This window comes from Drosophila miranda (assembly GCF_003369915.1).
Source record: "Drosophila miranda strain MSH22 chromosome Y unlocalized genomic scaffold, D.miranda_PacBio2.1 Contig_Y2_pilon, whole genome shotgun sequence".
NCBI classification, from domain to species: domain Eukaryota; kingdom Metazoa; phylum Arthropoda; class Insecta; order Diptera; family Drosophilidae; genus Drosophila; species Drosophila miranda.
In genome coordinates, this window is record NW_022881614.1 from 1,730,683 (window position 1) to 1,755,953 (window position 25,271).

Sequence of the window (25,271 nt, forward strand, 5' to 3'; positions counted from 1 at the left end):
CTTGTTGAGCCAAAGCTCCTGCAGTAGGATCTTTCCCTTAATTACTAAAGGACTTAACAAGCCAAGAGGGTCAAACAGCTTTGATGTCACCGATAATATGTTCCGTTTTGTCGCTCGGAGACCCATAACTGACGTGTCAATTTGGAACTTAAAGACGTCTTCGTGTGGTAGCCACGATATTCCTAACGCCTTAGTTGACTCTGAGTCCGAGATCGTTATCGGTTTAACTGTGCTCTCGGATGCGGGGACCTCAGGTGAGTTCGAAAACCATTTAGTCAATTCAAACCCAGCGGTTTGAAGAACCTGAGCCACATCAGACTTAATTGTCTTTAACTCCTCTACGCAACCAGCACCAGTCAACATGTCATCGACATAGAAGTCGGAGTCAATAACTTCAGCAGCTTTAGGGAGTGAGAGTTTTGCAGACTCACTCAACCTCTTCAAACACCGAATAGCCAAAAATGGGGCTGGTCCAGTCCCATATGTTACGGTGTTGAGCTGGTATATTCTCAAGGACTCAGACGGGTCTCTTCTCCACACTATGAGCTGGAATTGTCTATCCGCATCAGCGACCAAGACTTGGCGATACATCTTTTTGACATCGGCTGTCAAGGCGTACCTGTCTAGTCTGAATCGGAGCAATGTCGAATACAGCTCATCCTGTATCGTAGGACCGACCATCAATATGTCGTTCAAGGCCACCTGAGAGGACGTTTTACAAGACGCATCGAAAACGACGCGGAGCTTGGTCGACGTGCTTTGAGGCCTCAACACGCACTGATGTGGAATGAAATAATGTGGAGTTTTGGGGATTGTGTTGTCTGTGGTAGACATGTGACCCAAGGAGAGGTACTCTTCCATGAACTCCAAGTACATTTTCTTCAACTCGGGGTCACGAGACAATCTTTTTTCAAGCGATAAAAACCGCCGTTTAGCCACTTCAAAGGAGTTGCCTAAGATACTGGGATCTGATTTGAACGGCAGTCTTACTTCAAACCGACCTGAAGGCACGACCTGAGTAGTCCTTCTATAATGCTTTTCACATAACTTGTGTTCAGGAGATAAAGACTTTTTAGAAGACGGCAATTCTTCCAGTGACCAAAACTTTTGTAATGTATTGTCGATGTGGATCACTGACTCTTCTCGACAACTCAAACAATTCCTAGCTTCTTGGGTGGCAGTCACCTTTGGAGTGTATCAGCCCGACACAATCCAGCCGAGAAGCGTTTTCTGCAGAGTTGGATAGTCAGGACCTTGTCGAATCTGACCAACAGATAAAAGTTCGAAAAATGTTTCTGCACCTATCAACATATCTATCTTCTGTGGCTTGAAGAAATATGGGTCTGCAAGTGGTAAGTTCTTCGGGATTTTCCAGTCACTCACGTTAAGTGTCTGATCAGGATGATACCCCGAAATGGACTTTAGAATCCAGAAATCAACCGAAAACTCACTACCAGTAATTCGCGACTTCACCACCGTGTGTATCTTTTTCTTGACTTGTGAATTGGATTCACCAATACCAAGCAAGTTTATACACGACTCCTCCCTACGGATCTGTAAGCGCTGTGCTAAGTCCTCAGTTATAAAATTGGTTTGAGACCCCGAGTCAAGCAGAGCTCGGGCCAAAACATGTTCACCATTAGTTGTTCGGACGCTTACGATCGACGTAGCCAGAATAACTCTATCCATAGCTGTCGCATGGAGAGCATGCGAAGTGGAAGGTTGATTCTGATTGGGAGGAGGAGAAGAATTCTCTGGGGGTGATGGTAACGCTAGACTTTGCATTACTGCCAGCCGACCAAATGGACTGCAATCTGTCAACAAATGGCCTTTCGCATTGCAGTAGCTGCATTGTTGGTTTTTGGTATTCGCGGTGGAACACGCGAATGAGCTCCGATTATGCGGCTTGCTTGGCACAGCTTTCTGCTCCTGCTTTGGTTTGTCCGAATTTTCGGCCGGAAGATGCTGATGTCTGCTATTAAGCAACTTTTCACAGTCCGTCCAAAGTGGCAGTTTGTCATAATCGAGCTGTTCTTCCCATTTCTCTTTGGTCACCTGATCGACTCTACTCAAGACGAGATGAATAATCATCGCATTCGAGATCTTTTTATCATCGCCTATCGACAACAACGAACCATATATGGATGAGGCGGTATCGATAAGGTTTCTTAAGGACGATGCTGATTGCTGGGTCATTTTGGGAAGACTAAATAGGGCATCAATGTGACTTTTAAAGATCAGACAATCATTATCGTAGACCCGTTTTAAGCTAGCCATTGCTTTCTCGTAGTTGGTCTCGGTTACTTGGAAAGCCCTAACTGTTCCCAACGCTTCACCGGAGAGACACGAAAGCAAATGGTTGAACTTTTCGATAATTGGAATGCTTTGGTAATTGTGAAGTAGAGTCTCAAATAAACCTATGAAGTTTTTAAAGTCCGAAAAGTTGCCGCTAAACTGCGGCAGAGCTAACTTCGGAAGGCGAGCACGAGTTGGGCCACCATAAGCTGGTACTGCCGGTATTGTCTCATCAGCTGTCTTTAATGCGCCAATGAGAGACATTAATTTTGCCTTTGTGACAATTGAGAGTTCTTCCAACTCGACTCCAAATTCATCGTCAATGTCTATATCTTCAATCTTCTCTTGAAGTTCGCGTGCCGTGTCAATGCTACGCATCAGGGTTTCGAGTCTGCACTCGAGCTCCGTCAATACCAGCGGAATATCCCCCGCTTCTAAGCGGTCCGCTAATAAACAAATGCCTTTGACACGGCAACTGCGCTTTTTCTTCAGCTCTTCAAGGGCAATATTGTTGGCTTTTGAGGTCATATTGATTCTCAATACAAGCAACTGAAGGCGAAAGATCGTTTCTAATAATCGTATTTAATGCCGAGGCACTCAATGAAATAATGGGTAATTGTACCCACACGAGGTGAAAAACCAATATACCCGAACAATTTAGGGTAGAGCGTCGCTTGGCTGGCGCGTACACGAAAACCACACAAGAATAGCAACGAACTGCACTGGTGACAAGCGAAAACGAAAAATTTCACCGCTGCAGTTCTGAAGAATGGATGTTGTGTATACGTATGCCCCGACAACGATCGACGCTAAATTGATTTGCGAGGCACGACTTTGTCTTAATTGATAGTTGGATCCTACTGCACCAAACGAATATACCCGACGAAAACAGGGTAGCGCGTCACTTGGTGTTTGGTTTGGATCAAGCGCGCCAAACAAAAGAACAACGATAAGCAACGGTGAAGAGCGAAAGCGAGACGAAAAAATTCACCGCTGCAGCTGCGTATTGGTATGCGTGCTTGGCCAACGACCCAACTATACATATATTTGACACAACGAAAACGAGAAAGGGGAAAGTGGTGACAGCGATTGCAGTTAAAATGAGTTATGTGTAGTTATTGCGTCCAAGAGGGTTAGATGTACATATGTATTATGTATTAATATATATATGCTCAACTCTAACTACAGCATTCAATCTAGCTCTACTATGTCATACGTATGTGCCAAGAATTGAAAGCGAGGTGCAATTGTTTCAGCACAAGACAATAATTGCGAGTTTTTTAATCTTTTCGTCTTCACTCGAGCTTTCAATTTTTTGCACAAATACCTCTTGAGAAGATTGGAAATTCCAGGTGCTGTACTCTCCTCTTCTTATACTGGATGCTCCACTTGGATCTTCTTGGGTAGATGGTATATGTGTATCTCCTTTTGTATATAGCTGCAGACAGGGTATTGCACGACCGACGCGGTGATTTTTAGTTTTGTTTGTTGAATTATTGCACACACGTCGCGGTCAATTTGGCAATTTAGCTGCAGCACATATGCATGTACATGTAGGTATAATAGATTTTGGCTATTTATCTTTTCTCCACTGTGTCACTGTCACTTTTGCCTTCCACTTGAATTAATACGTTTAAATTGCAAGTCCACCCGGGGGCGCCATGAAATTTTAGAATAGTTTTTCTAAATAACGATACCAAAACAACTTGGGTGACTGCAATTTTGTATTTTAATACGACGAAAAAAAAGGAGTGCGTGCGTTCGATTTCATGGATTTTTCTCGACTTTTTTCATATATTAAAACAATTTCTTCTGTGCCTACCTTACCTACGGTGGCAAAGCGGGGCGAATTCGCCAAGAGCGAGAGAGCGAGCTTTTATTGCGCTCCCGCTTTGCCCTAGCCTAACTTACACTAGACTTCATGAAATACTATCCTAATAACAATTATTATTATCCAAATGGCGCTACACTCATAAATAAAATTGTCCATGTAACTGAATATGACGACACGAAAAATACATTAGCAACTAAGAATAGACAATAGCACTTGTAAACTCGAACCCACCAAAAGGGATCAAGCAATAAACTATCTTCTCTATTGCCGTCAAGTACCTAAGTAAATGCACTGAAATATAACCCCCGCACAGAGTAAGTGTACCCAATCTAAAAATACACTCACAAGGAGCCTGTGCGTTCCTTCCCATAGAATAAGAATACCACTGCTAGCTATATAAGGAGATGCATTTGTTCAATAAAAATCAGTATCAGAAACAGTACCATAGCTGCCTGTCACTCATCTTCCATCGCAATCATCAGAGGCTGTCGCCGTGTCTTCAGTTCCTCACTTGCGCACCGTAGGATACCCACTCCGCAGTCCAACTGGTTCAAGTTCTAGTTGCGACGACCAAACTGTAGACGGTTTATGTACCGTATGCAACCCAGCTTCCTACACACACACACACACATTAACACTGAGGATAGTAAGACTGAAAGCCGGGGGGACCTCCTCTTCCGGCTATCATCTTTTTCAATGAAAGCAAACAATAAGCGTACTTCACACTTAATCTAGCAATCAGAGTGGGCCAGTGTGGTCCGCCTGGAGCTGGTGAGGGTCACGACTTTGGAGGAGTACGAGTCCGCGTAAGCATCCAGCCCAACCAGAACTATTGTTCTGTTCAAGTCAAGGCTCATGCAATGACTTTTTGCGTCGCATTAAGGTGAAGGTTGAGTGGCGGCTGTCTGTGCTCTCCTCTCCCTCACAAAGGTCAAAGGTTTCCCAGCGGCAGAAGCACCACCACTTGAGGACTCTGGGGAACTAAGCAAATATTTGAAGACTCTTACCCGAACGCATCAACCCCAGCCCTTGGATACAGTTAGTCCATGTCCATAGACTGTGTTGTTAACTCAATTTCCAATTCCGATTCCTGACGTCAATCGTTGTCGGTCAAATTTGCTCTACGATAAGGCAGCCGCACTCGTATCAAAGTATTCATGGGGGACGGAAGGGAGGCCATGCACCTGGCGGCAGGCAACATAAATGTTGCGCCGTTCCGCCCTGATGACTGGCTGCACTATATGCTCGCTGGGGCCAAGGAAATTGGCAAATAACAGAAAAGAGGTTTATTTTTAGCCAACGTGGAGGAGTATGGGGCGGCAGCAGCAGCAGCTGCCCGGACGCCCACGCCGGATGCGAGGACCAACAGCTGCTGGACAGCAACAGGCGGACGTCGAGCAGTGGGAGTGGCAGGTGGCAGGTCCACCCTGCGGGACATGCGTGCGCAGTTCTCGAGAAGGAAAGAAATTGGCCTATTGATTTTTCCCAGAAATACCCGAATACAGCACGGGATGTGGAGTTTTACCACAAAATCGAATTAGTTTTTGGAGATACTTACATTCAAACGGAGACTCCTTTGGCGGCTCTTCCTATGGCGCCTGGAATGTGGGAAACACTTTCTTTTGATTTCTGCTTGCTTATTTAATCACAATCACAATTAATGCCTGCTTAATTGCACTCAATTTGAACGATTTTCTTAGGTTTAATTGGGATTCAGCACCAAAACATGTAGATTTCGTTCCTTAGTTTTTGATTTAAATTCTATTTTGATTGAATTTGAGGTCGGCGATGGCCATTACGAGAACACGCAACAAACGACTCTGCCAGCGGTTGGTGGCCATTTGATGGGGCATTTTCCAGCCAAGGAAAACGGGTGAGAAGTGAATTTTCCGCCCCAATATTTGGTTTTGTTTGTTGGGTTGCTGCAGCGGGGTAACAGCTGATATTGCGCTTAGAGGTGACACCCCGAATACATTACGCACTCTGGCTGTGAAACGCATTTATGAGCAGCGCTATCGATATCGATTTTATCAACAGTCTTATCGATATTGAACCAAGAGAACTGTAAGGTTTTTCTCTCTTGCTTAATTACTTAAATAAAATAAATAATTCCCTGTTCTAAATAAATATCTATATTTTGCAGTAAGCAAGCCACAGTCATGTTTACAGCACGCAAACTCTCCCAGGCAGCGCGGTAAGTGCAGCAATTAATGCAATTAATCGATGCCGGCTCAACCGCTGTCCGGTTACATAAAAAGCAACAAAACAACAATTGCAGCAACATAATGGCGACCATGACTTTGAATATCTACTAATGCACATTGTTGTACCCCCACAGCAGCATTTCAGTGCGCGGCAAGCATTCGCTGCCCAAGCTGGCATACGACTATGCCGCATTGGAGCCCATTATCTGCCGCGAGATCATGGAGCTGCACCACCAGAAGCACCACCAGACCTACGTCAACAACCTGAACGCGGCCGAGGAGCAGCTGGCGGAAGCCTCGTCCAAGAACAACACTTCGAAGATCATTCAGCTGGCCCCGGCCCTGCGCTTCAACGGCGGTGGGCACATCAACCACAGCATCTTCTGGCAGAATCTCTCGCCCAAAAAGTCCACGCCCAGCGACGACCTCAAGAAGGCCATCGAGTCGCAGTGGAAGAGCTTCGACGAATTCAAGAAGGAGCTCAGCGCCCTCACTGTTGCCGTTCAGGGTTCTGGGTGGGGCTGGCTGGGCTATAACAAGAAGTCGGGCAAGCTGCAGCTGGCAGCCTTGCCCAACCAGGATCCTCTCGAGGCCAGCACCGGCCTTGTGCCCCTCTTCGGCATCGATGTGTGGGAGCATGCCTACTACTTGCAGTACAAGAATGTGCGTCCCTCGTATGTGGAGGCCATCTGGGACATCGCCGACTGGGACGACATCTCGTGCCGCTTCCAGGAGGCCAAGAAGCTGACTACCTAGGATGCTGCTTTACGTTCTGTGTGTTAATATTTAAGCATCGGATCATAGATCCCCACTCTGTAGTCTGAGATGTCGGCAAAAATAAATTGGTAATCATTAGAAATCAGTTGTCTGGAACTTTAACTGCCGCATAAACCACTCTACTGCTATTTTCAAACACTGACGCGCGTGTGTGGCGCCACATTTGAATGATGCTGTGTATGCTGTGAGTTTTCCGTCCAATGCTTTTGCCATTCATTCAACTTTCTATTGACAAACACAATAACCACATAACATGTCTGTGTTCCCTCTCGAATCCAGCTCGATCTGACCGACAAAAAAGCACAGAAAATTCTCCAAAAATATCTAAAGTTTCGTAAGTTCCAGGACTCCGTTGGTGAGGCGGCTATCAACAAGCGGGGAATGCTAGCCCTGAAGTATCCCATTGAGCACGGCGTGGTCACCAATTGGGACGACATGGAGAAGATCTGGAAGCACACGTATGACCTGCTGAAGGTCAAGACCGAGGAGTCTCCCCTGCTGCTCACAGAGGCCCCGCTCAACCCGCGAGCGAATCGCGAGAAGATGGCGGAGATCGTGTTCGAGAGGTTCGATGTGCCGGCCCTGTACGTGGCCATACAGGCGGTGCTTTCGCTCTACGCCACTGGACGTACCACTGGCCTGGTCCTGGACTCTGGCGACGGTGTCACCCACACGGTGCCTATCTACGAGGGGTACTCCGTATCGCATGGCTGCATGCGTCTGGATCTGGCTGGCCGGGATCTCAGCGAGTATCTGTGCAAGCTGTTGTCGGAGCGTGGCCGCAATATGGAGATAAAGGATAAATAAAGGAGAAGCTCTGCTACGTTTCCCTGGACTACGATCGGGAATTGATGGAGCAATCCGACAGACTCCAGCAGAATTCGTGCAGTTCCGACGAAGAGGTCTACCAGATCAAGGCCTGTCCCCACCGACAGTTCGCCGTCTGGATGGGTGGCTCGGTGCTGGCCTCCCTCAGCACCTTCCAAGACATGTGGATCAACCGGTCGGAGTATGAGGAGCTACCCACCTAGCATCGTGCATCCCAAGTGCTTCTAAATCTCGAAGAATATGGGATATACATATTTAAGACCCTTTTGTTCGGCTATATTTTATAATAATTGTTTTTTCAAATCCCATAGCTCTGTTCTTTCCCAATTCTCAGTTCACTTATGCACTCGTAAAAGCCTAATCATTGCCATTAGCTTTTTGATGACAATTCGCGTTGCATATTAATTGCGAATTTATTAAGTCAAATGACGCATACAAATGTCTGCGGATTGCCACATCTCGCAGCGTGGCACGCAACAGCAACCTTAACTTCCTTAGAGTGTTCGGTTTCCAGTTTGCAGTTTCCAGTTGACACACGTGCAGCGTGCAGCGGTGACAGAACTTGCAACAAAAGGCAAGCGTTTCCAAAAGCGTTTACCTTCAACATAATCCAAATCGTCAAAAGCTGCAGCTCCATCATTCTGCATTCAGCATTCAGCTGCACTTGAGGCGCTTTTGTTGTTGCAGTGCACTGCAATTCACTTGATTTTGATCACGGATCTACACGCCGCAAACGATGCAGCACCAAAAGATGGCTAGATTTGAAGGTCGCAGCTTGGATACCCTTGCAGATACTAAGGCTATCATTATCCAATCATGCATTGGTTCGAAACCATGGTACCCCTAAAGGGTACAACCAAACCAGTCAACAGCGCGTGCTCGAGGTGAAAAAGAAGTATCTGCAGCTGGTGCTGCTGCTGCCTGACATTAGCCCTTCTAAACGCATCAAAGCCCGATTCCATTCGATCAGAGCTGCGGAAATCTCGCTCGTATTTGAAACGTATTTGAAGTGTAAAGTTCAATAAGCCCCCCAACCCAGAGCCTGATGTTTGCTCCCAATTTATGGGTAAATTAGGAGCAACCAGGTGTAGGCTGAGGCTGGAGCCTCACTTTGCCAGCGGGCGGGATCGCATCGGTTGGATCTTTTTGGAGCGGTGGAGTGGCTACTGGCTGCAATTTTGTAAATTGTTTCCATTTGGTTACCTCATGTCTCTCACGTGGATTTATCCATCACTTCATTTGCCTGCTGCCTGCTTCCTTCTTAAATACACATAAATAAATTCAAATTCGTGAGGCCATAAATTAAAAAGGGACATGAGCACAACATGCCCAATGTGCGGAGAGTAGAGATCGGGAGGGTGGGCACACCATTGTGACATGCCCCGACCCCGACCCGACCAGCACGGGGAGCGTCATGAGCATCATGTATGTATGTACTAGTCTCTATCTGCAGTCTGTAGTCTGCGTTTGTCTCTGGGCCTCGAGGAGCTGTCTCTGGCATGTCTGGCACTTCGATGATGTCGCCGAAGTCGCTAATTTCATATGCATGGAATGGAGCGAAACTAAATGCTTCGGCGGTGGTTTGGTGAGGTGAGGTGGGGATGTTTATGCCAGCCATGGACCATGGATTTCCCTATCATCATCCCACTCCATTTCTCGTGCCGCTTCCAGGAGGCCAAGAAGCTGACTCCCTAAGATGCTGCTTTACGTTCTGTGTTTTAAGCATCGGATCATAGATCCCCACTCTGTAGTCTGAGATTTCGGCAAAAATAAATTGGTAATCATTAGAAATCAGTTGTCTGGAACTTTAACTGCCGCATAAACCACTCTACTGCTATTTTCAAACACTGACGCGCGTGTGTGGCGCGACATTTGAATGATGCTGTGTATGCTGTGAGTTTTCCGTCCAATGCTTTTGCCATTCATTCAACTTTCTATTGACAAACACAATAACCACATAACATGTCTGATTTCTGTGTTCCCTCTCGAATCCAGCTCGATCTGACCGACAAAAAAGCACAGAAAATTCTCCAAAAATATCTAAAGTTTCGTAAGTTGTGATGTACCTATTTCAGGCTGAGGTAAGCTCAGTCCCGTCCAGGGGTCAATCCACAAGAAATTTGTAGAAATGTGATGGAACCTTAAGGGCGACGTCAGGGGGCGTACGACAGGCCGAGAGGTGGATCGGGGCTAGAATGGGCGTCGCTCGTCGTGTATACGAAACGACCGTGTGGACTCGGGGCGGGGCGACGTCGGTGCCTCGGCTAATTGGGGTGAACTTACGCAATCGGGTGTTTTTACTTTGATAATTTCACACTTTATTGTATTTCTTAGCGGTTTCTTAGCGGTGAGTTCCTGGTACCGCGTCTGTACTCCGGGCCGGGTCTCTGCGTAAGTTTTGGTACCACGACCGTACTGTGAGCCGGGTTTCTGCGTAAGTCCCTCTTTGGTTCTCGTCGCCGTCTTTTTATAGGTCCGTATTGCTGGGTCGGCGGGTTAGACAAATGCACTTCCGCGCCGGGGCGCACTTTGCCGTTCTTGGTGATCGTTGCAGTTTTTGGCGGCGCCGACTTTCCTCCGTCGATGGACCCGGAAAACCGCGCTTGCCGATGGCTTGGCCTGGAGTGGGGGAAAGCTCGTGTAACCTGATGTCTTTGGTCATCGCTCTAGAGTTGGCGCGTGTTGATCGTTGGTTGCTTGCGGAGGGGGCGCTGGTTGTGGGGTGAGGTGCGATGCGCTCATTATAGGTCGGTGGACGGATTGTATCGAAACCTTTTAGGTTCGTTACACCCTCCCCTTTCTTCCCCGGCGAGAGTTACGAGGACTCGCGGGTCGGGCTCTTGTGGTTTCTTCTGTGGTCTGCGTTGGGGTTTCCGTGTTCTCTTCGCTTCGTCAGTGGGTTTGTGGGGCTCGCGGTCGTGAGCGTTACGTTACTTCTCTCGCTGGCGTCAACGCTGTTCGATTAATTGGTGGTCGCGCGGTTCGCTGCGCTTGCATTCTCGGCGGTATTATGCCATCGGGCTCGCTTTTTGCCGGTACTGTCTTTGGCCGTGTGTCCCTGGTTTTGCTGACTCAGTGGCGCCGTGGTTGGCGCGCCGGGTTGAGGTCTCGTTGCTTTCTTCGTGGATGTCAGCATTCTCGAGTAGGTCGGTGGGTTCTTCGGATTCGTGATCGTGGAACTCTCTCAGGTCGTTGATATTTGCGGTTTTGTGTTTCCGGCTTTCGCAGTGTTGTAATTTGGCGATGTTTGGTGATGGAAAACTCTTGACCCGGTAGGGGCCGTTGAACTTCGGGGCTAGCTTTGCCGCAAAGCCCTCGGCGGCGTTCGAGAGGTGGTGTTGGCGTAGTAGTACCAGTGATCCGACGGCGGGGCGCCATAGTCGCCGGCGGAGGTTGTAATGTCTCCCTTGTTCTAGACTGGCTCTCTGGATGTTGTTCCGGACGATGGCGAATACTTCTTTCAGCCTCGTCGCTTTGCTGGTGGCCGTCTCTGGCGTAATTCCTGTCCCGGGCGTGACTTCGTCGTAGAGGGCGCCGGGGAGTCGGGGCTCTCTTCCTTGCAGGAGGAAGGCGGGGCTGAATCCGGTCGTCTCGGAGACGCTGGAGTTGATCGCCAATGTCATCTCGGGTAGGAGCTCGTCCCATGTATTCTGGTGGTCGTCGACGAACTGGGAGATCATCGTTTTCACCGTCCGATTGGCTCTCTCCGTCGGGTTTTCTTAAGGGCAATACGGGGCTGTGTGTTGCAGCTCCACGCCTGCGCTTCGCATGAATGTTCTGAACGATCGACTGGTGAACTGGGTTCCGTTGTCGCAGACGAATAGTTTCGGCACGCCGAAGCTGCTCAGTATTCGTTCTCTGAAGGCTCGTTCGAGGTTCGCCGTTGTCGCTTTCTTGAGGGGTACCAGTTCGACCCACTTGGAGAAAGTGTCGAAGAATACCAGTAAGATGGTGTTCCCGTGCTTGGACCGTGGTAATGGTCCGACGAAGTCGGCACACAGGGTGGCGAAGGGTTCTTCGGCTTTACGTGTGAGCATCCTGCCCACGGCCTTGCGCTGCGTGGCTTTGAACTTCTGACAGCTTACGCAGCCCTGCACGTACCGTCGCACGTCTCGGTGTAGTCCCGGTCAGTAGTATCGTTGTGTTGTCCTCAGGATGGTTTTCCGGACGCCAAGGTGTCCTGCCGTTGGTTCGTCATGGCATTCGCGAACTACTCTCGTCCGACCGTTTTTGGGCACGCATAGTTTCCACGGTATGTGGTCGTCGTCGTCGGCTCCGTGTCCTAGATAGCGGTATAGCTGCCCATTTTCGTACGTGTAGTCTGGGTACTTCTGGGGTTCGTCTTGGACTTGTTGGATCCTTTGTTAAAGCCGGGAGAGGGTCTCCAGTGGTTGTCTTGACAGTGCGTCTGCGACTACGTTCTGGTTGCCGGCCCGATAGTGCACGTCGTATTGGTATTGCTGTAGTTCGAGCGCCCATCTTGCTACTCTACCGTAAGGGCTCTCGAGGGTATTCAGCCACTTTAGTGCGAGATGATCGGTTATGACGTCGAATCGGTAGCCTTCGAGATAGCATCGCAGTTTTCGGATCGCCCAGATGACGGCGAGGCATTCCTTGTCGGTGGCCGAGTAGTTTTCTTCTGCCTTGTTGAGGCGTCGACTGACTCACCCTTCGATCTCTTGAGTGAGGACCGCGCCTACTCCAAGGTTGCTTGCGTCCGTCTGCAGGGAAAATTTAACGTTAAAGTCTGGGCAGGCGAGTACCGGTGCGGTGGTGAGCAGTGTTTTCAGCTCGTCGAAGGCGTCTTGTTGTTCTTGACCCCATGTCCATGCTTTCCCTTTCTTCAGCAGTAGTGACATTGGTTGGACTACGGTGGCAAAGTTTGGGACAAATCTGCGGTACCACCCGGCCATGCCTACGCATTGTCGTAGCTCCTTCAGGTTGGTCGGCGGCCTCAGATCCTCAAGGGCTGCGATTTTGTCGGGGTCCGTGTGGATACCTTCTTCGCTGATCACGTGGCCCAGGTATTTTATCCGGCGCTGGAAGAAGGCACACTTGTCCGTGTTGACCCGTAGGTTTGCCTTCCGCAGTCGTGCGAAAACTTCTTTCACGTTGTTCAGGTGTTCCTGAAAGCTTTTCCCGACGATGACGATGTCGTCGAGATATGCGAACGCGAATGGTTCCATGTCTGCGCCGATAACGGCGGTAAACCGAAGGGCATTACTTTCCATTGGTATAATCCTCGGCCGGGTATCGTGAATGCCGTGGCTTCCCGGCTGTCGCGGGCCATTGGTATCTGCCAATACCCGTTTTTCAGGTCGAGGGTCGTGATGAAGTGGGCGTTTCGGAGTCGCTCTAGTATGTAGTTGATCCTGGGTAGCGGGTACGCGTCCGGGATGGAACGCTCGTTTAGCTGTCGATAATCTACACACATGCGCCATCTCCCGTCCTTTTTGCGGACCGGGACGATTGGCGCGCTCTGGGGGCTCCGGGATGGTTCGATTAGGTCCTCGGCTATCAGTTGGTCGACCTGTTCATCGATGATCCGCCGCATGGCTGGATTTTTCGGGTAGTACCGTTGTTTTATGGGTCGGTTGTCCCTCATGACTATGGTGTGTTCCGTTAGGCCCGTCGTCCCTCGGATGCCTGCGAGTGTTGGCAGTTCCTCGTCTAGGAATTTCCGTATTTTCGGCGCGATGTCGGGAGGCCATGGGTCGGAGATTCGTTCCGAATCGTCCTCGGGTGGGTCGTCGATTCCTGGGTCGCAAGTGTGGTCGGGGTTCTCGGGAGGATTGTTGTGTCGAATGCGCTTGGTGGTTCGACTTCGCGAGTGTATTCGCTTATGCTGGCGACGATGGCGGGTGCCTCGATCATGAGTAGGGGGCTCGTGTGTGTCCTGGGGGGTGCTTGCGCGACGTTGTACTCTGCGTGACGTACGAACGTGCGGGTCCCGATGGCGGTCGTAGCGTTTGACCGACGGCTAGTTTGGGCGGTGAGGTTCACCGACATGGCTCCAGGCGTGGTGCTGGGCCGCATGCCGGTGCCGTACGAGGTGTTGCCCGGGAGGCGTTCCATGATGTCGGGGACGATCGGTGGTGCGTCGGCTCCAGGTGCGTCGGGGTTCCGATGGGTGCCTCGTGTGGCAGTGATCGCCTTTCCCGGTTCCTGCCTGAGAGGACGCGGGAGTAGCGGGTCGGTCGGTGTCGTAGGGGTCGTTTTCGCGTCGAGAGCGGTGTCGACGCGTTCGTGGGCCAGGGTGGCGGTCGGAGGTGGTACCTCGGTCGCCTGGCTGCTGCGTGGCGGCTGTCGTTGCTGGGGCCGGGTTGTCTTCTGGAGGGGCGTCCTGGGTTCCTTTCCCTTCGTTGGTGGAACCGCGTCGGTGCCCTCGGGAGACCGGCTCGCTTTCTTCGTGGCTTTGCTTAGTTTTGGTTTTCTCGGAGTGGGCCTGGGGCTAGTGTGCTTCGTCGTGGCCGTGGGTTCTGTGTTCCTTGTTCCTTGTGCTCTTGTCTCGTGTCGTGGCGGGGAATTCATTGGCGGCGGAGGTCTCGAGTTCGTGGGTCCGGGGCGTGTACTTGGCTGGCGGTGATAATCGGCGTGTTTGGGATGGGGCGTTGGGAGCCTTTGAGATGGAGGCGTGTGGCGCCACATTGTATTGTGGATTCAATGGCGCACAGGAAATCCATCCCTATGATGGCTTGCTCTACCATATTGGGTAGTACCAAGAGTGGCATCTGTATCTCTTGTTCGTCTAGTTTGACGCGCGCTAGCAAGATCTGAGTTATCTCGCCGGCCCAGCCGTCTGCTAGGCGTATCGGGACGCATGCGGCTCGCAGGTCGTTGTCGCGGCCGAGTTTGCGGGCGAGGTCGGCGTTGATGAAGCTTCGGGACGCCCCGGTGTCGACCGTGGCTTCCGCGTGCCGTCCTCCGATGGTCACTCTCGCCCTTATCCGGCCGTCGTGTACTTGTAGCGGGTTACTTAGTTGGTTGTCTGAGGAAGCGTCGTGCCCGGCTGTTCCCGTGTCAGCTGGGGACGCGAGTCGTTTCCCGACGGGTCCCGGCGGCAACAGCCCACGGTGCGCGTTCCGCGCCTGCCGCATTCCCAACAGAAGAGGATCGATGGGTTGGTGCAGTCGCGAGAAACATGTCCAGCTTCTCAGCAGCGTCGACAGGCTGCGTGTGCGTTGGCGATGGGGGTGGCGATCATTCTATGTGCCGTTTCCTGTGCTGGAGCGCCGGCCTGGTGCGGCTTCCTTGCGGGTTCCGAGGTGTTCCAGTGAGGCTTTCGGAATTGGGCCCGATTCGTCCCGCTTTCGTTTTGTTGTGCCGTTGGCCGCGTGTTCCTGGGTGGTTGTCGAGGGGAGATGAGGGTCGCTGGTACTTTTCGTTCCTGGATACTCTCGAACTCTGTGGCCAACATTGTTAATTGCGTCAGACTTCTCAGTTCGTGCCTTCGCACGTACAGCTGGTACGCCGGGAGGGTGTTGTCATAGATCCGGCTAAGTTCCTTGGCTTCGTCGTACCCGGCGTGGTGCATGAGCAACCGGAGTTCGATGACGAAGTCCTTGAACGGTTCGCCCACCGCTTGTTTGCGGTCCCTGATCTGGTCTTCCAATTGCTCGAAGTACCGGGGAGGCAGGAAAAAGGCTAGGAATTCCTGGCGGAAATCAGCCCAAGAGGCGCTCTGGAGTCGGCTGGTGCGGAACCAACGGTTGGCTCGGTCGGTGAGGAGCTCTGCCATGACTCGCGGCACGTAGTTCATGTCTACCCCGTACGAGAGGGCACGCTCTTCCAGTAGTTCGACGAACGACAGTGGGTCGTCCTGCCCGTCGAACTGGATTCCCCACTTTCGCATCCGTTCCGCCATCTGTGCGGCGTGACTGTAGTAATGACCGTCCGTGGGGCCATTTCCTCCTGCTGTCGGCAAGATCCTTCTCATGGGCGAAGGCCTTGGCTCCGGGGGCGGAGGCTTCGGTAGATCTTCGGCGGTTATCGATGTCGGTGAGGTGCTGGCTTTGCCCTCCATGACTCCTGGAACTTGTAGGCTGAGTTTGGGGTCCGTCTTTCGCATCTCTGTTAGTGCTGAGATGTCGGGCTGGGGCGATCTGGCTCGTCCTGGTGACCTGGCGTACTGCCGCTCGAGCTCTGCCAACCTGACCCAGGCATCGTGTTCGAGGGCCCGGCGACTAGTTCGGCGAAATTTCTCCGCCATTTTTTCTTCCACGTTACCCTCGCGGCTGAATCCGAATTCCTCCGCGAAGGACTCCAGCTCCTCTCGGCGGCGTTTGTGGATCCAGCCGGTACTCACCCCAGGGTTGGCGACGAATTCTCCAGGGTAATACCCACTGGGCTGTTCCTCTGCATGGGGTTCCATCGCTTCGATTGTTACTCGAGTTGGCTGTTTCGCTGGGCTTGCGCTTTTCCTTCACTAGGGCACTGTGTAGAGCTTCGCGGCTGACGCTTCGAATTTCTTCTCGGGGTGACGGCACTGTTCCCGTTTCTCTGTCGCTGTGTCGCGCTTTCGTCTGCTCGTTGCGCAACTTTTGCCGTTGGTATTGTGCGAGGTCGGGGTTTTCTTTGAGTCGATTTCTTTTGTTCTTCTCTAGTGGCCGTGGGGTTTTATTCCACAAACCCTCGCTGACGTTCCCTTGGGTCCCTGCTCGGGCGCCACTTGTGATGTACCTATTTCAGGCTGAGGTAAGCTCAGTCCCGTCCAGGGGTCAAACCACAAGAAATTTGTAGAAATGTGATGGAACCTTAAGGGTGGCGTCAGGGGGCGGCCTGTCGTAGAGAGGTGGATCGGGGCTAGAATGGGCGTCGCTCGTCGTGTATACGAAACGACCGTGTGGACTCGGGGCGGGGCGACGCCGGTGCCTCGGCTAATTGGGGCGAACTTACGCAATCGGGTGCTTTTACTTTGATAATTTGACACTTTATTGTATTTCTTAGCGGTTTAAATGAACTTATTTTTAATTGGGCGCCGATGTCTTCTGGTGAGTTCCTGGTACCGCATCTGTACTCCGGGCCGGGTCTCAGCGTAAGTTTTGGTACCACGACCGTACTGTGAGCCGGGTTTCTGCGTAAGTCCCTCTTTGGTTCTCGTCGCCGTCTTTTTATAGGTCCGTATTGCTGGGTCGGCGGGTTTGACAAATGCACTTCCGCGTCGGGGCGCACTTTGCCGTTCTTGGTGATCGTTGCAGTTTTTGGCGGCGCCGACTTTCCTCCGTCGATGAACCCGGAAAACCGCGCTTGGCCGATGGCTTGGCTTGGAGTGGGGGAAAGCTCGTGTAACCTGATGTCTTTGGTCATCGTTCTAGAGTTGGCGCGTGTTGATCGTTGGTTGCTTGCGGAGGGGGCGCTGGTTGTGGGGTGCGGTGCGATGCGCTCATTATAGGTCGGTGGACGGATTGTATCGAAACCTTTTAGGTTCGTTACAAAGTTCATCCTCTGGCAACCCAACCTTCGTGGCCCACGCACTCACAGTGGTTCCTGTAGCTCTTGCAGAAGCAGTTCCGATGGCTCATAAGTCGGTCATCATCGACAATGGATCGGGTGTGTGCAAGGCGGGATTCTGCAGCGACAGCAAGCCAAAGGTGGTATTCCCTTCGGTCGTCGGGCGGCCACGCCACCAGAATGTGTTGGTGGACTGCCGCATCCAGGACGCCGTTGGTGAGGCGGCTATCAACAAGCGGGGCATGCTAGCCCTGAAGTATCCCATTGAGCACGGCGTGGTCACCAATTGGGACGACATGGAGAAGATCTGGAAGCACACGTATGACCTGCTGAAGGTCAAGCCCGGGGAGTCTCCCCTGCTGCTCACAGAGGCCCCGCTCAACCCGCGAGCGAATCGCGAGAAGATGGCGGAGATCGTGTTCGAGAGGTTCGATGTGCCGGCCCTGTACGTGGCCATACAGGCGGTGCTTTCGCTCTACGCCACTGGACGTACCACTGGCCTGGTCCTGGACTCTGGCGACGGTGTCACCCACACGGTGCCTATCTACGAGGGGTACTCCGTATCGCATGGCTGCATGCGTCTGAATCTGGCTGGCCGGGATCTGAGCGAGTATCTGTGCAAGCTGTTGACGGAGCGTGGCCGCAAAATGACCACCAGTGCCGAGCGGGACATTGTTCGCGAAATAAAGGAGAAGCTCTGCTACGTTTCACTGGACTACGATCGGGAATTGATGGAGCAATCCGACAGACTCCAGCAGAATTCGTGCAGTTCCGACGAAGAGGTCTACCAGCTGCCCGACGGCCATAGGATTAAGCTCGGAAGCGAGCGCTTCCGCTGTCCGGAGGCCCTGTTCCAGCCCAAGGTGCTGGGGCTGCAGATGCTGGGTGTGCACGAGGCCACCAGCAAGTCGATCCTCCTCATCTATACGACAACATTGTGCTCTCTGGCGGCACCACCATGTTTCCCAATATGGCGGAGCGCATGCACCAGCATCAAGATCAAGGCCTGTCCCCACCGACAGTTCGCCGTCTGGATGGGTGGCTCGGTGCTGGCTTCCCTCAGCACCTTCCAAGACATGTGGATCAACCGGTCGGAGTATGAGGAGCTACCCACCTAGCATCGTGCATCGCAAGTGCTTCTAAATCTCGAAGAATATGGGATATACATATTGTAGTGTATTGACACTCAGACTTAAGCACGCGTTGTCTTCAAGATTCTCCCTTATTCTATATCCCTTGGATGGTGTGACCGTATATAGATATTAATATAATACCTAACACGCCTCTCCTTAGATGTTTAATATACATGTCATTTACAAATCTATTTTCTTATAACAATTTGATTTGTGTACTTAATCTAATTAGCGTATATAAAATTTATGTGATTTCGTATTTTTCTTTCTTCTTAATCTGTTTAGTATTTGTTTCAGTGTTTAATTTGTACATAATTTGATTTCATAATTCCTTTCTTTATATTATTTTATTGTTAAATACGCTTTACTACCTTCCCTGCCTCACGTGGTCTCAACTCTCTCCTGGTGGGTGTTGGTTGAGAAACTATTTGTTCATTGTTGGTTTTGGAATTGTCATCTACTGAACAATTGCTTTCGACATCAGGTGTTTTCGCATTAGGCGATGTATGATTGTTAGTGCTTTGGTTTCTAATTTGATCCAGGTGACGTTTAATTTCTCTGTGATTGTTCGCCAAAATACAACAATACGAACGCGGGCCCAGTTGTTGTTTTACAGTTGCCTGAGTCCAGCTTGCTTTGTTAGGATTTTTGTAGTCCCTAACCATAACTTTCTGACCCTTTAAAAATTCTGTGCTTCGTCTACCTTTGTGATTTACAACACACTCAGTCTGTTTTTTATTTATTATGCTTTCGACCGTAGGTGGTTTTAACAACGAAAATCTTGTTTTTAGTGTACGACCAAAAAATAATTTAGCAGGAGATTCGCCCGTAGTACAATGAATCGTATTTCGGTAATCGATCAAAAATCTATTTAAAATTGTATTAAAATCTTGTCTTTCATTAGCCTTTATGTTTGCATATAGTGATTTCTTAACAGTCTTTACAAAATTTTCTGCTTGACCATTAGTCGCTGGATGTCCTGGAGCAGTAAAAATGTGATTAACACCATTGTTTTTCATAAACGTTTTAAAATCATCAGAAGTAAACTGTCGTCCATTGTCACTAACTAACACGTCTGGTAAACCATATCGACAAAATACTTCTCTAAGCTTGTTGATAGTAAACAATGAAGTTATTTCCTTCGTTTTGAATACTTCTGACCATTTTGTATAAGAATCTATAATAACCAATAAATGAAAACCTCTAATTGGTCCTGCAAAGTCTATGTGTACTCGACTCCAAGCCTTTCCTGTGGATTTCCACGGTATTAACAGACTCTTTTCTGGACTTGATTGTAGTTCCTGACAAGGAATACAATCTCGAATTAATTTCTCAATTTCAGAATCCATGCAAGGCCACCACACATAAGAACGTGCTAACATTTTGGTTTTTACTATTCCCAAATGCGATGCATGAAATTCTGCTAAAATAGCTTGTCTCAGTTTGGTTGGAATTACTACTCTGTGTCCCCATAAGATACAATCATATTCCACTGAAAGTTCATTTGTTTTAGAGATGTAGGCAGAAAACTCGCTGCCTTTTAATCTTGTCTTCGAACCAGTGTTAATTGCCTCACAAACTTTTGATAATATTGGGTCACGTCGTGTTTCACGAGCTATTTCTTTGAAGCTAATTTTGAACACCTTTTCGGACTGTATAAAATGTATGTAATTATAGTCTTCGTTTGGTACAGCCGTTTCCCATTGAGTCATTCTTGAGAGTCCATCTGCTATATTTAAGGTCCCCTTTATGTGTTCAACTGTATATTGAAAACCTGACAAAGTCAGTGCCCATCTTTGCATTCGTGCAGAGGCCATCAATGGAAGTCCTTTCAGGTCTCCAAATATGCTTAGTAATGGTTTGTGATCTGTTCGAAGGATGAACTTGTTTCCTAAAAGATACTGTCTTAATTTACTCACACAGAACACTATAGCCAGGGCCTCTTTCTCGATTGTACTGTAATTATGCTCGCTTTTGGATAATGCTCTTGATACAAATGCTATTGGTTTGATATCTTCATTGCATTTATGTGATAAAACACCTGAAACTGCATGACTGCTAGCATCAGTCGTTAATACTAACGGTTGATCTGGGTTGTAGTGAACTAAAACTTGTTCAGAAGTTACTTCTTTCTTTACCTCTTCATATGCACTCTGACATTCGCGTGTCCAATTAAATTTTGTATTTTTCTTTAATAATGCATATAAAGGACTCATTATCTGAGCGAAATTATTGATAAACTTTGAATAATAATTTACCATGCCTATGAAAGCTCTAAGCTGTGATACGTTTTCCGGAGCCGGTGCAAACAATACACTCGCAACTCTATCATTGTTTTTGCTCAGTCCTATCCTGTCAATTGAAAATCCTAGGTAACAAATTTTGGATTTAAAGAACTCACATTTCTTGTCATTTAATTTAAGTCCAACTGATTTCAGTTTTCTAAGTACAGCTTATAGGTTTGAAATATGTTCTTGAAGATCTCGTCCTGTAACTGTTATGTCATCTTGATAAACCACAACTCCTCGCATACCCTGAAACAACCCTTCCATTGTTTTTTGAAAAATAGCTGCTGCAGTTTTTATACCAAATGGTAAGCGTTTAACTTTCAATAGTCCAATATGTGTGCTCCAAGTACACAAATTTTGAGATTGCTCATCTAAATTTAGCTGATTGTAAGCATTTGACAGGTCAAGTTTTGAATACAGTGTACCCCCTTCAAGCGCTGCAAAAATGTCGTCTATTCGAGGTAGTGGATACTTTACGTCGACTAAAGACCGGTTTAATGTAACCTTATAGTCACCACAAATTCGTATGTCACCGTTTGGTTTTAAAATCGGTACCAAAGGTGTTGCCCATTCAGAACTAACAACTTGCTCTAAAATTCCATCATCTATGAATTTTCGTAACTGCATTTCAATCTTTTCTTTCCATGCTAATGGTACTGACCTAGGCTTGAAAAATATTGGTTTTGCATCTTCTTTTAATAGTAACGATATCGTATTCGTAGTATATGAACCTAAACGAGGCTCAAAAACTTCAGCAAACTCCGATTTAATCTGTTCTGTAATTACAGAATTTGGTTCATTTACGTACACATTGTTCACCTGCATTAACTCAAAATTAAAAGCTCTCAAAAATGTTCTACCTAGCAAAGGTGGACTCACTGCATTGGTTACAACAACAACAATTTGTTTTTTTAGACCTCGATATTCGATCGTTGCATCGTACTCACCAATAACTTTGATTGAATCTCCATTGTAATCTACATATGGAACTAGACATTTTCTAAGTGGTCTGCTGGTATTTAAACTTTCGTAAAATGTTTTTGGAACCAATGTGCACGGTGCACCAGTGTCGCAAGCAATTTTCGTTATGTTTCCATCAATTTTTACAGGTAAATAATATACTCCATTAGTTGAGGTTGTATCAACGCTATAGATAGAAAAGTTATAATTATCATTATCAAAATTATTATCAGAATAGGTGTCATGTTTTGTTTGAGATACATAATTTACGGATTTTTTTGATTTATTTTTACAAATGCTCGCCAAGTGACCTATTTTTCCACAGCTGTGACATTTGCATGCCTTATACTTGCAATTGTTTGAGTTATGATTTCGCCAGCCACAGTGTGTGCATGGCTGCTGCTTCTTTTCTCTGCCAGCGTCGCAGTCGTTTTCGCCGTCGCCGTCACCGTCGCTTCTGCCGCCTCTGTAACTCACGTTTCGGTTGCCCTTGAAATGACTTCTGCCGTTGCTCTTTGCTTGATCTCTGTTCTCGCCTCTTTGCCTCTGCCATTGACTAGTCCCGTTCTTTTGATGCATGTAGTTGACGTTGTGTTCTGTCTTCCTTGTGCTGATCTTCGTCTCCATGATCATCGCCTTCTTGAGTGCATCAGCCAGAGTTAGATTTTCGTCTTCTTCACATATTCTTTCATATATAGGGTTGGGAAGGCTCATCACAAATTGGTTTAATACAAACGCTTCCAGATTTGAGCAAAATTTGCATTCCAATGCCAATTGTTTAACTCGAGCATACCACTCCGCTACAGTCTCATCTTCACTTTTTGTGGACATGTGAAATTTTTTTCTTTCTCTGAATATGAGTGTAGGTGGTGTGTAGTGTGTTTTTAAAATTTCACATAATTCTTTGTATGCTTTTGATACGGGTGATACCGGATTGCACAAACTATGTAGTACAGTGTAAGCCGCTGTACCGATCGACTTCAACAAAACTGCCTTTTTTGTGTTTTCCTCTTTCACATTCAATTCGCACAAATGTATGTCGAATTTTTCCTTCCAAATGCAGAACGTTTCTTGGTGTGGCGAAAACTCAGCAATTGTTGCCATTTGATAGAATGTTGGTGCTTCATTTTTCGTCATGTTGCTATTCATATATTATATGCACTTTTAACATGTGTATGTATATTAATACGTTTTATTTTATGCTCGTCGCCAATTATGTAGTGTATTGACACTCAGACTTAAGCACGCGTTGTCTTCAAGATTCTCCTTTATTCTATATCCCTTGGATGGTGTGACCGTATATAGATATTAATATAATACCTAACACATATTTAAGACCCTTTTGTTCGGCTATATTTTATAATAATTGTTTTTTCAAATCCCATAGCTCTGTTCTTTCCCAGTTCTCAGTTCACTTATGCACTCGTAAAAGCCTAATCATTGCCATTAGCATTTTGATGACAATTCGCGTTGCATTGATTTTAATTAATTGCGAATTTATTAAGCCAAATGACGCATACAAATGTGTGCCGATTGCCACATCTCGCAGCGTGGCACGCAACAGCAACCTTAACTTCCTTAGAGTGTTCGGTTTCCAGTTTGCAGTTTCCAGTTGACACACGTGCAGCGTGCAGCGGTGACAGAACTTGCAACAAAAGGCAAGCGTTACCAAAAGCGTTTACCTTCAACATAATCATAATCGTCAAAAGCTGCAGCTCCATCATTCTGCATTCAGCATTCAGCTGCACTTGAGGCGCTTTTGATGTTGCAGTGCACTGTAATTCACTTGATTTTGATCACGGATCTACACGCCGCAAACGATGCAGCACCAAAAGATGGCTAGATTTGAAGGTCGCAGCTTGGATACCCTTGCAGATACTAAGGCTATCATTATTCAATCATGCATTGGTTCGAAACCATGGTACCCCTAAAGGGTACAACCAAACCAGTCAACAGCGCGTGCTCGAGGTGAAAAATAAGTATCTGCAGCTGGTGCTGCTGCTGCCTGACAGATCAGAGCTGCGGAAATCTCGCTCGTATTTGAAACGTATTTGAAGTGTAAAGTTCAATAAACCCCCCAACTCAGAGCCTGATGTTTGCTCCCAATTTATGGGTAAATTAGGAGCAACCAGGTGTAGGCTGAGGCTGGAGCCTGAGCCTCAATCGATCTGACAGCTGCTTAGAAGGGTTCTAACACACCGTAGAGTCTTCGTAGAGAGACAGTGCCCCTGCGGTGACTGTCTCTGTTGCTGCTGCTGCTGCCAAAGTTGCGTAAAATTCGTCACTTCACTTTGCCAGCGGATCGCATCGGTTGGATCTTTTTGGAGCGGTGGAGTGGCTACTGGCTGCAATTTTGTAAATTGTTTCCATTTGGTTGCCTCATGTCTCTTACGTGGATTTATCCATCACTTCATTTGCCTGCTGCCTGCGTCCTTCTTAAATACACATAAATAAATTCAAATTCGTGAGGCCATAAATTAAAAAGGGACATGAGCACAACATGCCCAATGTGCGGTGAGTAGAGATCGGGAGGGTGGGCACACCATTGTGACATGCCCGGACCCCGACCCGACCAGCACGGGGAGCGTCATGAGCATCATGTATGTACTAGTCTCTATCTGCAGTCTGTAGTCTGCGTTTGTCTCTGGGCCTCGAGGAGCTGTCTCTGGCATGTCTGGCACTTCGATAATGTCGCCGAAGTCGCTAATTATACCCGATACTCAAAATGAGTATTGGGGTATATTAGATTTGTGGTAAAAGTGGATGTGAGTAACGTCCAGAAGGAATCGTTTCCGACCCCATAAAGTATATATATTCTTGATCAGCATCAATAGCCGAGTCGATTGAGCCCTGTCTGTCTGTCCGTCTGTCCGTCCGTCCGTCCGTCCGTCTGTCCGTCTGTCCGTCCCCTTCAGCGCCTAGTGCTCAAAGACTATAAGAGCTAGAGCAACGATGTTTTGGATCCAGACTTCTGTGATATGTCACTGCTACAAAAATATTTCAAAACTTCGCCCCGCCCACTTCCGCCCCCACAAAGGACGAAAATCTGTGGCATCCACAATTTTAAAGATACGATAAAACCAAAAACGCAGAATCGTAGAGGATGACTATATGTTTTAGAATGTAAGATCTCAACCAGATCGTATAATTATTATAGCCAGAATCAAGAAAACAATTTCATTCTTTCTCGCTCTGTCTCTCTCTAACACACAGGTTTCATGGTCGGTTTTGTCAGTTGCAAAATATGAGTTCAAGGATCTCAGAACCTATAAGAGCCAGAGCAACCAAATTGGGTATCCACACTCCTGTGATATCGGACCTTGACCGTTTTGTGTCCAAATTTCGCCCCACCCCCTTCCGCCCCCACAAAGGACGAAAATCTGTTGCATCCACAATATTGCACATTCGAGAAAACTAAAAACGCAGAATCATAGATAATGACCATATCTATGAGAATGCTGAATTTGGATCAGATCAGATCATTTTTATAGCCAATAGGAAC

The 25,271-nt window shown here is 48.1% G+C and overlaps 2 protein-coding genes and 2 pseudogenes across 6 annotated transcripts in view; 3 read left to right on the forward strand and 1 right to left on the reverse strand.

The window, feature by feature from the left end:
* Window positions 1-6,067, reverse strand: part of LOC117192975 (kinesin-like protein unc-104) — a 67,403-nt gene extending 61,336 nt beyond the window's left edge. For 2 of the 4 annotated variants that reach the window (XM_033397703.1, XM_033397700.1), the window contains exon 1: window positions 5,688-6,065. The gene's annotated coding sequence lies outside the window, so the exon portion shown is untranslated. Of the gene's footprint in view, window positions 1-5,687 lie in introns of all 4 variants that reach the window. The other 2 variants (XM_033397698.1, XM_033397701.1) reach the window with 2 other exon arrangements.
* Window positions 6,068-6,116: 49 nt separating this feature from the next.
* On the forward strand, window positions 6,117-7,195 carry LOC117192980 (superoxide dismutase [Mn], mitochondrial). 2 transcript variants are annotated; one of them, XM_033397706.1, is made up of 3 exons: window positions 6,117-6,193; window positions 6,273-6,323; window positions 6,468-7,195. In XM_033397706.1, the coding sequence occupies exons 1-3, from the start codon at window positions 6,132-6,134 to the stop codon at window positions 7,087-7,089; spliced, it is 735 nt and encodes a 244-aa protein (XP_033253597.1). In that variant the 5' UTR covers window positions 6,117-6,131; the 3' UTR covers window positions 7,090-7,195. The 2 variants fall into 2 exon arrangements, with proteins under 2 accessions (XP_033253597.1, XP_033253598.1); XM_033397707.1 differs by having other exon boundaries at window positions 6,471-7,195.
* Window positions 7,196-7,322: 127 nt separating this feature from the next.
* On the forward strand, window positions 7,323-8,288 carry LOC117192981 (annotated as a pseudogene).
* A 1,553-nt stretch (window positions 8,289-9,841) lies between these two features.
* On the forward strand, window positions 9,842-23,148 carry LOC117192978 (annotated as a pseudogene).
* Window positions 23,149-25,271: the final 2,123 nt, after the last annotated feature.